The sequence below is a fragment of the Vulpes lagopus genome, chromosome 18 (genome assembly GCF_018345385.1).
Source record: "Vulpes lagopus strain Blue_001 chromosome 18, ASM1834538v1, whole genome shotgun sequence".
NCBI lineage: Eukaryota > Metazoa > Chordata > Mammalia > Carnivora > Canidae > Vulpes > Vulpes lagopus.
In genome coordinates this window covers 43,568,198-43,581,137 of record NC_054841.1, presented here as the reverse complement: position 1 = coordinate 43,581,137, position 12,940 = coordinate 43,568,198, and the positions used below count along the sequence as shown (strand labels likewise).

At 38.9% G+C, this 12,940-nt stretch overlaps 1 protein-coding gene across 1 annotated transcript; it reads left to right on the top strand.

Moving 5' to 3' along the window:
* The first annotated feature begins 10,188 nt into the window (after positions 1-10,188).
* On the top strand, positions 10,189-11,410 carry LOC121478103 (26S proteasome regulatory subunit 10B-like). Its single transcript, XM_041732937.1, is given in 2 exon segments — positions 10,189-10,237; positions 10,240-11,410. Coding segments are annotated over 2 exon segments (1,167 nt in total). The 5' UTR covers positions 10,189-10,218; the 3' UTR covers positions 11,388-11,410.
* The last annotated feature ends 1,530 nt before the right edge of the window (positions 11,411-12,940 follow it).

Below are 12,940 nucleotides of genomic sequence, written 5' to 3'. Positions count from 1 at the left end.
GCTGGGGATTTACCCCAAAGATACAGATGCAGTGAAAATACGAGGCACCTGTACCCTAATGTTTATAGCAGCAATGTCCACAATAGCCAAAGTGTGGAGGGAGCCTCGGTGTCCATCGAAAGATGAATGGATAAAGAAGATGTGGTTTATGTATACAATGGAACATAACTCAGCCATCAGAGAGGACGAATACCCACCATTTGCTTCAACGTGGGTGGAACTGGAGGGTATTACGCTGAGTGAAGTAAGTCAATCGGAGAAGGACAAACATTATATGGTTTAACTCATACAAATAACATTAAAAAATAGTGAAAGGGATTAAAGGGGAAAGGAGAGAAAATGAGTGGGGAAAATCAGAGAGGGTGACAGAACATGAGAGACTCCTAACTCTGGGAAATAAACAAGGGGTAGTGGAAGGGGAGGGGGGTACAGGGTGACTGGATGATGGCCCCTCTAAGGGGGGCACTTGACAGGATGAGCACTGGGTGTTATGCTATATGTTGGCAAATTGAACTCCAATAAAATTATACCAAAAAAAAGGACATAATAAAGGGTACAGATGAACCACCAGATAAAGAAATAAGGCTGGGAGGGGCCTGAGTGCCGAAGCTTCTGTCCCCCTGGAGTTGGGGTATATCACTCTCTGGGTGTGGACATGTTTGCCAGTCTGAAAGTTCTTGGAACTTTATACTACTGGGATTTCAGGGAGGCTTCCTCACATAGGTGTGATGGATCATAAACTACACTTCCAGCCCTTCTCCCTTCTCAAGAGAATGGTGGGTAAGGCTGAGAATTCCAAGCTTCTAATCATGGCTTGTTCTTTCTAATGACCAGCCCCCCATTCAGGAGCCATCCAGGAGCCCACCCAGAGTCACCTCAATAGAACAAAAGACATTCCTATCACCCAGGAAATCACAACACATCAGGAACAAGAACCAAGCTCAAAGACCAAATATTAGAGTAAGAGATACTCTTAGTGCTCTTATCACTTAGGAAATAACAAGGTTTATTGCTCCATGTCAGGAACCAGGAGCAAAAACCAACATGTGTATTTCTTATTATAAATCACAATAGCACAGTCTTCCTTCCCCCTCACCTCTGGATACGTTGGCCCTCTGTAGCCTCCTAGAACTTAGATGCAGGAGGTAAAAAGGAGGAGAAACCCTGAAATGATCAATTGAAAGGTCCCACCACTGAGCCAAATGAAAAAGAGAAATTAATTCAGTTAAAGACAAGCAAGCAATGTTGCATTTCTTGCTCATTTGGTAGTGTGCTTGAGGCTACAAAGGCTTCTCCTCCTAATGGAGGTGTTCTATCTTCCATCTTGAGCAAGAATCCCTTGGGAGCACAGACTGAAAGGACAACTACTCTAGGAGCTTTTACAAGACACCTTTGGCTTGGAACCAAGCAAAAGAAATGTGATTCTGAAGCAGAATTGGGTGGATGGGCCCTTATTTTTTCAGGCACAACAGATTTATTATGAGTGCCTCAAAGCTATCAATTCTCTTCTCTTACCCCTATTCAGGACTTAAAAATTTTCAAAATAAATGCAGCTTTTGATTAGAACAGACAGTTTTTGAGAGCTAAAAAAAATCATGATCATGGAGCTCCCATAGACCTTCCCATCTTGCCTGGCAATATTTCCACTGGCAAGACACTAGCACAAAAGCAGCTGTAATCAGAAGTATTGATTCTAGTGCTAAAAACATTGTTCATCAGTCTCTAAAATTATATTGTCAAGCAAAGAAGGCAAATATAACAAGCTTTCTTGTTGATTGCAGCTATAAAAATGAATGAGGTGTTATGGACCTTGGATTTTCAGGGAACTCACTTCCGTCTTCTCAAAATATCTTCCTCTAGACACGTACCTTTTATGTTTGAAAACTCAGTGGCATGGCTGTCTGCCTTGTGAGCTCCACAGATGAGCACACATGCTCTAGTGCAAGGATTTTGCAAGTAATTTCTAGGATATTTCCTGATTTTTTAGATGCTTCCTGGAAGTTTCCTGAAAACATAAGTTCCTAGTGAACAGGTACACGGGCTGGCTGGCAGCTACCTGGCTTAGCCAAGTTACAGGTTCAATAATCAGAACTGAGTCATATATGGGGGCACAATGATAAATAAGATGAAATCCTTGCTTTGGTTGACTTACAACCTACCAGGGAATAAAAATACATAGATAAGCTCCTGCAATACCACAGGAGGAGGGTTAGGAGAGTAGGAGTCATTAGAGAAGCACAAGGAGGAGTCTTGGGAAAGACTTCCCAGGGAAGGTAACATCTAATCCAAGTCATAAAGATTAAATGGGAATTTCTTGGCAGAGCAAATAGAATGGACAAAGGCTGAGAGGTCTTTGAGCCTTTGGGGGATCTGAAAAATGTTCAGTACTGTGGGAGAGGTATGTTAGGTTTTTTTCCAGGAGGATTTACTGAGGTACAATTCACATGCAGTAAAATATACTATTCTTAGTGCACAGTTCTGAGTTTTGACAGATGCATGTAATGATGTAATCACTACCACCATCAAGATATAAAAGAGTTCCATCCCCTCTCAGTTTTCCTCCAGTGACCCTTTGTAGATGATCGCTGCCTCTGACTCTTAACCCCCGGCAACAACAGATCAGTTTTGTCCCTAAGGGTTGTCTTTGTCTTTCCCAGAGTCATATAAATGGAATCACACTACATGTTACCTTGTGTGTCTATCTTCTTTCACTCAGCATAGTGCATTGGAGATTCATCCACATTATGTGTATACATGAGATTTTTTGAGCTCAATTTAAGTCTATGGATATTTGACATTTACACTAACCATCTGATCCTAAAAATCTAAATTGCAATAAAGTTTTAATCACCAAGAAGAATCTTAATGGGGATTCTGGCAAGATGGCTGCTTACATGCATGCCTGTCTACTTCTCTTGTTTGACACAACTAGCAAGGTGAAACCAAAAATCACCCTTAAACAGCAGGACTTTGCCTGTCCCCGCTCATCTTGATGCTTGTGGTCTTTCAAAAGCCTCTCTAGTCCACAGATTATTGTGAACCTAGAGGGGTGGTGCACACTGAAATGCACTGACAGAAGTCCCTGTAGATGGGGAAATGCTGTCACTCATTTCCAAAGAGACCTAGGAACAGAGAGTTTCCTCCCATTTTCCAGCAGTAGGAACACTTATCCAGGCTTTTCACCACCACCCCATGAGAGAAAAAACTATGCTTGAGACACCAAGCTATTACCTCCACAAATTCTAAGGGAATATACACTTATAAATAGATGAATAAAATGAGAACCATTTAAGAGTGCAGTGTCCCCTGAGGATCTTTAAAAAGCTACCTCCTGGTGCCTGAATCCCATCCCCAGAGGTTCTTCATTAATTGGTTTCTCTGCACCCTGGGCACTGGGATCTTAAAATCCTTCTTGGAGTGATTATCATGTTGGCCAAGGTCAAGAACCTCTGAGTTAAGGAAATTTAGCAACCTGGGGGAGAAGACTAAGTTTCACAAGGGGAACACGTGATTATGATTAAAATTGAGCTAATAGGAGAAGCAGATGAACTTAAACAAAAGGCAAATAGGAACTCCCAAGGGCATTCAATTTAACACAGAACAACAACAAAAAAATATCTAGGACTAAAATACTTACTTCCAGGCAGCCTGAGTGGCTCAGCGGTTTAGCGCTGCCTTCAGCCCAGGATGTGATCCTGGAGACCCAGGATCAAGTCCCAGGTCAGGCTCCCTGCATGGAGCCTGCTTCTCCTTCTGCCTGTGTCTCTGCCTTTCTCTGTGTGTGTGTCTCTCATAACTAAATAAATAAAATCTTTAAAAAAAATAAAATACTTACTTCTGAAATCACAAATTCAATAAATTAATGGAGACAAGAATATTCTTTGTTGGAAGCAACTTACTATTTTGGACGGTCAAGTGTTAGAAGTATTTTATAAATGATGTAGAATTCTAAGGAATTAAGAAAAGAGACTTGGGAGACAGTCCAGGATACATGAATGTGAATAATAAAGTTTTACTAGGAGAGGAAAAGGGAACAGATGAGGAAGTAATAAAGAAATCATAAAAGATGGGGATTCCTGGGTGGCGCAGCAGTTTGGCGCCTGCCTTTGGCCCAGGGTGCAATCCTGGACCCGGGATCGAATCCCACGTCAGGCTCCCGGTGCATGGAGCCTGCTTCTCCCTCTGCCTATGTCGCTGCCTCTCTCTCTCTCTCTCTCTCTCTGTATGACTATCATAAAAAAAAAAATTTAAAAAAAGAAACCATAAAAGGAGGTTGGGTAGAAAAAAAGGTTGAATCTTCAGGTAAAAGGAATGACAGAGTCCCAAGTAAAATTAATCATAATTTTAAAAAAAAGAAATCCAGACCTCCAGTAACAATTCCTTTTTCCTTTTTTTAAAATTTTTATTTACTTATGATAGTCACAGAGAGAGAGAGAGGCAGAGACACAGGCAGAGGGAGAAGCAGGCTCCATGCACCGGGAGCCCGACGTGGGATTCCATCCCAGGTCTCCAGGATCGCGCCCTGGGCCAAAGGCAGGCGCTAAACCGCTGCACCACCCAGGGATCCCATTCCAGTAACAATTCCTGATGAAATTCTTGAATTCCAATTCAAGAAAATATTACATGCTTATAGAAAGAAATGACAGATTCCTTTCAAAGGGAAAAAGGCTGGCATCAGACACTGTCTGCAACACCAGAGGTAAGACTATGGGAAAATGTTTAAAGATGACTGAATGAGGACAATATTCCAAGAATCTTAATGCAACCACAAAATCAATCACCTGTCAAGAAAAAAATATTTGTAGATATACAGAGCCTCAGAAAGACTATAAAAAATATAGATAATTTGTATATCAAACTATTCCAAACCAGAGAAAGATGAAAAAATTTCCAAATGCATTCAGTGAAGCTGTCTTAGCCATACTGGCAAAACATTATACAGGATGTACAAAATATAGAGTATCATGTCATCGGTGAAGAGGGAGAGTTTGACTTCTTCTTTGCCAATTTGAATGCCTTTAATGTCTTTCTGTTGTCTGATTGCTGAGGCGAGGACTTCCAGTACTATGTTGAATAGCAGTGGTGAGAGTGGACATCCCTGTCTTGTTCCTGATCTTAGGGGAAAGCCTCCCAGTGCTTCCCTATTGAGAATGATATTTGCTGTGGGCTTTTCGTAGATGGCTTTTAAGATGTTGAGGAATGTTCCCTCTATCCCTACACTCTGAAGAGTTTTGATCAGGAATGGATGCTGTATTTTGTCAAATGCTTTCTCTGCATCTAATGAGAGGATCATATGGTTCTTGGTTTTTCTCTTGCTGATATGATGAATCACACTGATTGTTTTACAAGTGTTGAACCAGCCTTGTGTCCCGGGGATAAATCCTACTTGGTCATAGTGAATAATTTTCTTAATGTGTTGTTGGATCCTATTGGCTAGTATCTTGTTGAGAATTTTTGCATCCATGTTCATCAGGGATATTGGTCTATAATTCTCCTTTTTGGTGGGGTCTTTGTCTGGTTTTGGAATTAAGGTGATGCTGGCCTCATAGAACGAATTTGGAAGTACTCCATCTCTTTCTATCTTTCCAAACAGCTTTAATAGAATAGGTATGGTTTCTTCTTTAAACGTTTGATAGAATTCCCCTGGGAAGCCATCTGGCCCTGGACTTTTGTGTGCATGAAACTAGACCACTCTCTTGCACCATACACAAAGATAAACTCAAAATGGATGAAAGATCTAAATGTGAGACAAGATTCCATCAAAATCCTAGAGGAGAACACAGGCAACACCCCTTTTGAACTCGGCCACAGTAACTTCTTGGAAGATACATCCACGAAGGCAAAATAAACAAAAGCAAAAATGAACTATTGGGACTTCATCAAGATAAGAAGCTTTTGCACAGCAAAGGATACAGTCAACAAAACTCAAAGACAACCTACAGAATGGGAGAAGATATTTGCAAATGACATATCAGATAAAGGGCTAGTTTCCAAGATCTTTAAGAATGTATTAAACTCAATAGCAAAGAAACAAAGAATCCAATCATGAAATGGGCAAAAGACATGAACAGAAATCTCAGAGAGGAAGACATAGACATGGCCAACATGCACATGAGAAAATGCTCTGCATCACTTGCCATCAGGGAAATACAAATCAAAACCACAATGAGATACCACCTCACACCAGGGAGAATGGGGAAAATTAACAAGGCAGGAAACAACAAATGTTGGAGAGGATGCGGAGAAAAGGGAACCCTCTTACACTGTTGGTGGGAATGTGACCTGGTGCAGCCACTCTGGAAAACCCTGTGGAGGTTCCTCAAAGAGTTAAAAATAGACCTGCCCTACGACCCAGCAATTGCACTGTTGGGGACTTACCCCAAAGATACAGATGCAATGAAATGCCGGGACACCTGCACCCTGATGTTTCTAGCAGCAATGTCCACAATAGCCAAACTGTGGAAGGAGCCTCGGTGTCCATCGAAAGATGAATGGATAAAGAAGATGTGGTTTATGTATACAATGGAATATTCCTCAGCCATTAGAAACGACAAATACCCGCCATTTGCTTCGACGTGGATGGAACTGGAGGGTATTATGCTGAGTGAAATGAGTCAGTCGGAGAAGGACAAACATTATATGTTCTCATCCATTTGGGGAATATAAATAATAGTGAAAGGGAATATAAGGGAAGGGAGAAGAAATGTGTGGGAAATATCAGAAAGGGAGACAGAACATAAAGACTCCTAACTCTGGGAAATGAACTAGAGGTGGTGGCAGGGGAGGAGGGCGGGGGGTGGGGGTGAATGGGTGACGGGCACTGAGGGGGGCACTTGACGGGATGAGCACTGGGTGTTATTCTGTTCTGGTAAATTGAACACCAATAAAAAATAAATTTATTATTATAAATAAATAAATAAATAAACAAACAAAATAAAATAAATAAATAAAACAAAATAAAGAAACTCTAAGTCAACTTTATTTATGAATGCAGAGGCAAAAATATTATAAATGAAACATTGAGAAATTGAATTCATCAGTATATTAAAAGGATGATGAACCATGACTATGGAGGATTTATTCTAGGAATTATGATTAAATTCCCAATTGAATATATTCTTTTGGTGGATAAGTTGATATCCACCAATATAGAGGCAATATAAAGCAAAATCCCATTGGAATTTCTTACAGATGTAGACAAGCTGATTCTAAAATACATAGAAAAAGGCAAAGGAACTAGAATGGCCAAGTTATTTTTAAAAGAAGAACAAATTAGAGGATTCATACTACTTGACTTTAAGACTTATGTTTAATAAAGCTATGGTAATTAAGGCAGTAGAACAAAATGAGAGTCCAAAAGCAGACTCACCAAAATGGCCGCTAATTTATGGGAAACTGAGAGAAGCAATAGTGAATTGCAAAAGCAATCCAATGGAGGAAGGACAGTCTTCAAAAAGCGGTAATCTGTCATCTACATGCAAAAAATTGAATACTAACCTAGGCCACATACCTTAATTAATAAAAATTAACTCAAAATGGATAATAATTCTAAGTGTAAAACATGGAACTATAAAACTTTTAGAAGAAACTATAGAGGAAAGTCTTTATGATCTGAGGTTAAGCAGAGTTCATGACATGGCATCAAAGATGAATCTGGGAGGGAAAAGAAAGGTATTGAGAACTCTAAGGATATTCAATTTAACACAATAATCCTTGAACTAACTTCATCAAATTATGATACATAAATATTATGCTATGGTACAAAGATATTTTTTAAAGATTTTATATATTTATTCATGAGAGAAACAGGAAGAGAGGCAGAGACACAGGCAGAGGGAGAAGCAGGCTCGCTGTGGGGAGCCTGAAGTGCGACTCCATCCCAGGACCCTAGGATAATGCCCCGAGCCAAAGGCAGACACTAAATCACTGAACCACCCAGGCACTACCAGGGATATTTTAAATGACTATTTTGAACATATTTTTGTAGTGGTGTACAAAATAGTGTTAGTTTGAGAAAATGTCATATTTTGTACCCTTCTATTCTACTTATGCTTAGATCTTTCCTAAAGATTGAATGTGGATTTTTTACCTTTTTAACATTTGCTAAATATCATTTGTTGTAATCAAATTTTTTTCTTCTTTGCATTATTCATATAATAAATTATTTTAAGGATTCTGATATAGAAAATTATAACACTACTGCTATTAAACATTATTTTAGAGGTTTTTCCTAATGCTGTAAGATAAAATACTCAGGACTAATATTAAAGAGGCAAAATCTATTTCACTTGAAGATTATATGCTTGCATACTTAGAAACACCCAACCTCCTCCCGCAAAAAAAAACCTCTACTAAACCTTTACTAACCTCTAATAAGGATTGAATAAAGTGGTAATAGAAAAGTACATGTTACTAGTGGAGGTGTTTGGTTTTTTTTAACATGCTGGGTGAAATACAAACATGAAATGTATTTTTATTTAATTACAGGCTTCAAAAACATTCTGTTGAAACTTCCTTTCCTCTCCCTTTCATTTGGGTAGCATCCATAGCTTTTTGGTCCCTTTCAGGACCAAGAAGCTTAATCTGGTCTAGTTAGTGTTAAAATTACACAGCAATAGATAATTGATCCATTTTTGTATCCACCTACATAATGCTCAAAATATTCATTTTGAATGACTATATTCCATGACATACTATTTATGTACTATAATTTAATGAAATGTTCCCTAGTCTGGGTACACTGAGGTTATTTCCAATGCCTGGCTATTAGAGATAATTATTTAGTAAGTACCTTTTTAGTATATAGCTTCATTTTTAGTTATTTCCTTGGGATAAATTCCCAAGTATGTACAAATGCTTTAACATTTTTTTGGTTTTATTCCAAATTCCTTTCTAAGAAGGTTATACCAATTACACTGCTTTACTTTTTTTTAATAAATTTATTTTTTATTGGTGTTCAATTTACCAACATACAGAATAACACCCAGTGCTCATCCCTCAAGTGCCCCCCTCAGTGCCTGTCACCCATTCACCCCCACCCCCCGCCCTCCTCCCTTTCCACCACCCCGAGTTCATTTCCCAGAGTTAGGAATCTTTATGTTCTGTCTCCCTTCCTGATATTTCCCACACATTTCTTCTCCTTTCCCTTATATTCCCTTTCACTATTATTTATATTCCCCAAATGAATGAGAACATACACTGTTTGTCCTTCTCCGATTGACTTACTTCACTCAGCATAATACCCTCCAGTTCCATCCACGTTGAAGCAAATGGTGGGTATTTGTCGTTTTTAATGGCTGAGTAATATTCCATTGTATACATAAACCACATCTTCTTTATCCATCTTTCGATGGACACTGAGGCTCCTTCCACAGTTTGGCTATTGTGGACATTGCTGCTATAAACATCAGGGCTTTAATTTAACAAATATTGGTTGAATATTTCTCTCCTATCATTTTGATTGGGCGGATTTCAACTGCATCCCATCATCTTTATCTTGTTTGTACTGTCTGTATAAAGAAGTGGTAAATGTCCAATGGTAAATAAGGCCTCCATCTTTAGTATCATGCCAATTATGTCATTCTTGATCAGCAAATGTTTGAGTTAGAACCTGGCTAACAAACAATCACAGGGGAAAGGGTCTGGATCTTTTATTGCATTGTGGGCAGAGGAGTTTCTAAGGTTGATGATATTTTCAGTTGAGCTTTACCACAGATTTTTTTACTAGAATGTATTAGTTGTTGGAGGATGTCTCAGGAGTAAAGGAGCAGTACAAGAGGAAGGGGATCACAAAAGTACTTCTCAGTGATGAGGGAGGTATGAAAGTGTCTTCCAAAAGGCATAAATAAATAAATAAATAAATAACCCAGAGGAGGTTCCAGTTCGGGGTAAGATGGAGGGGTGGTATACTCCAGTGTGTTGCCTCCACCGAATGCAGCTATAATCTGTACAGATGCAAGGAGCAGCTATTTGAGGACCACAAAAAGTAAACACTGCCAAGGAGATGAGGGAAGAAGTACAGAACTCAAATGTCATTGAACTCACAGTGATTTTCCATTTTATTTTCCTCCAGTACTCTCTGGCGTAGACTTAAGTTGCAGCCTAAAACCTGGATGTGGGCATAGGTATAGACAGAACAGCTCTAGAAGAAACCTCTAGTTTTGGCTTTAAAGTGGAAAAGGGATTCCCGGCATCCCCTATGAGCGATGGCTTCTCATCATGGCGGACCCAAGAGATAAGGGCTTCAGGACTACCGCAAGAAGCTGCTGGAGCACAAGGAGATCGACGGCCGTCTCAAGGAGTTAAGGGAACAATTAAAAGAACTTACCAAGCAGTATGAAAAGTCTGAAAATGATCTGAAGGCCCTACAAAGTGTTGGGCAGATTGTGGGTGAAGTACTTAAGCAACTAACTGAAGAAAAATTCATTGTTAAAGCTACAAATGGACCAAGATATGTTGTGGGTTGTCGTCGACAGCTTGACAAAAGTAAGCTGAAGCCAGGAACAAGAGTTGCTTTGGATATGACTACACTAACTATCATGAGATATTTGCCAAGAGAAGTGGATCCGTTGGTCTACAACGTGTCTCATGAGGACCCTGGGAATGTTTCTTATTCTGAGATTGGAGGACTATCAGAACAGATTCGGGAATTAAGAGAGGTGATAGAATTACCTCTTACAAACCCAGAATTATTCCAGCGTGTAGGAATAATACCTCCAAAAGGCTGTTTGTTATATGGACCACCAGGTACAGGAAAAACACTCTTGGCTCGAGCTGTTGCTAGCCAGCTAGACTGCAATTTCTTAAAGGTTGTATCTAGTTCTATTGTAGACAAGTACATTGGTGAAAGTGCTCGTTTGATCAGAGAAATGTTTAATTATGCCAGGGATCACCAACCATGCATTATTTTTATGGATGAAATAGATGCTATTGGTGGTCGTCGGTTTTCTGAGGGTACTTCAGCTGATAGAGAGATTCAGAGAACTTTAATGGAGTTACTGAATCAAATGGATGGGTTTGATACTCTACATAGAGTTAAAATGATCATGGCTACAAACAGACCAGATACACTGGATCCTGCTTTGCTTCGTCCAGGAAGATTAGATAGAAAAATACATATTGATTTGCCAAACGAACAAGCAAGATTAGATATATTGAAAATCCATGCAGGTCCCATTACAAAGCATGGTGAAATAGATTATGAGGCGACTGTGAAGCTTTCAGATGGCTTTAATGGAGCAGACCTGAGAAATGTTTGTACTGAAGCAGGTATGTTTGCAATTCGTGCTGATCATGATTTTGTAGTACAGGAAGACTTCATGAAAGCAGTCATAAAAGTGGCTGATTCTAAGAAACTAGAGTCTAAATTGGACTACAAACCTGTATAATTTACTGGGATGTTTTTGATGGTTGCATGACAGATACTGGCTTAATGTAAAAATAAAGTTAAGGAAAATAATGTATGTATTGGTAATGATCTCATTAAAAACTTATGAATAAAAATAAGTATGAATAACATTTAAAAAAATAAAGTGGAAAAGGAGTCTTCTAACAGTCAGAAAGAGCATGGAAACTATCCCTTTTTGTTCTTTTTTCCATTCTCTTAAATACCAGCTTTAAATGGCCTGGTGCCCATGGTGGCACCAACAGAAACATCAGTGAAGGCCCACAGAGCCCACGACTCTGAGGGAGAGAGCTTTTCTCACCAACTGGAGGGACTGTAATCCTGTGGGAGGGGTGAACCCCTATTACTTCTTTTCTCTCTGCCCTCCTGCCACCTGACCCCAGACAAGGGTGCATTTGGGGGAAGGGTGTGCAGAGTGAGATAAAGTCCTAGGTTTCTGTCTGGAGGACTAAAATAGGGGAGCCCCTGGGAGAAAAGAAACTACTAAGGAGGTTACAGAGAGTAGAGCTCAGGAAAGTGACCACATAGTTTGGTTCTGATTCTTGAGCTCAGCCACAAGATGTACATACATGAATCTGACCATAGAAAAGTATTTCACAGACCTTGGGAATTGAGCTAACTATAACATTTTCTCAAGGGATTCTCAATGTATGTAGATGTAACACATAAGACAACTATCACATAAAGAGGAAGATCTATTTAGTAGTAAGGAGTTCTATATTTCACTAAAAGTAATAAATATTGATTCTAAGTGAACTGTGAAAAACTAAATATGTATATTGTAATCCTACAGCAGCCTCTAAAATATCTAAGCAAAGACACAGTCAAAATAGATAAATTTAAATAGTGTATTAAATAATGTTCAAATAACCCAAAAGAAGGCAAGAAATCAGAAAAGAGGAATGAAAAAGAGTAGGAATGAATACAAAGTAATAATAAAATGACAGACCTAAATCCAACATTCCAATAATGATATTGAGTATACATGGTTCAAACACACCAGTTAAAAGTGAAAGATACTGTCAGAATAGATAGGAAAAACAAATAAGCATGTACACAGCTATATGCTGTCTGCAAGAAACTCTCTTCAAACATGATATAAGTAGAATATTAGTAAAAGGATGGAATAAGATATTTAATGTAAACATTAAAAGAAAGAAGGAATGTCTCTATTAATATCAAACAAAGTAGACCTTAGAACAAAGAACTTACAAGGACAAAGAGGAACACTATATAATGATCAAAGGTAGATTCATCAGGAAGACATAATAATTCTTAATGTGTACACATCAAATAACTGAGCATCAAAATACCTATCAGCAAAAACAGAACAGAAAGGATAAATAGACACACTATAGTTTTATATTCCACCACTCCTCTCTCAGTCACTGATAAAACTGTTAGGATGAAAATCACCAAAGATGGAGAAGAACAGAAAAACACCATTGAACAACTGGGTCTAATAGATATTTATAGAACACTCCCATACAACATTATTTTCTAGCACAAGGAACATTCATATAGGTACACCAAAAC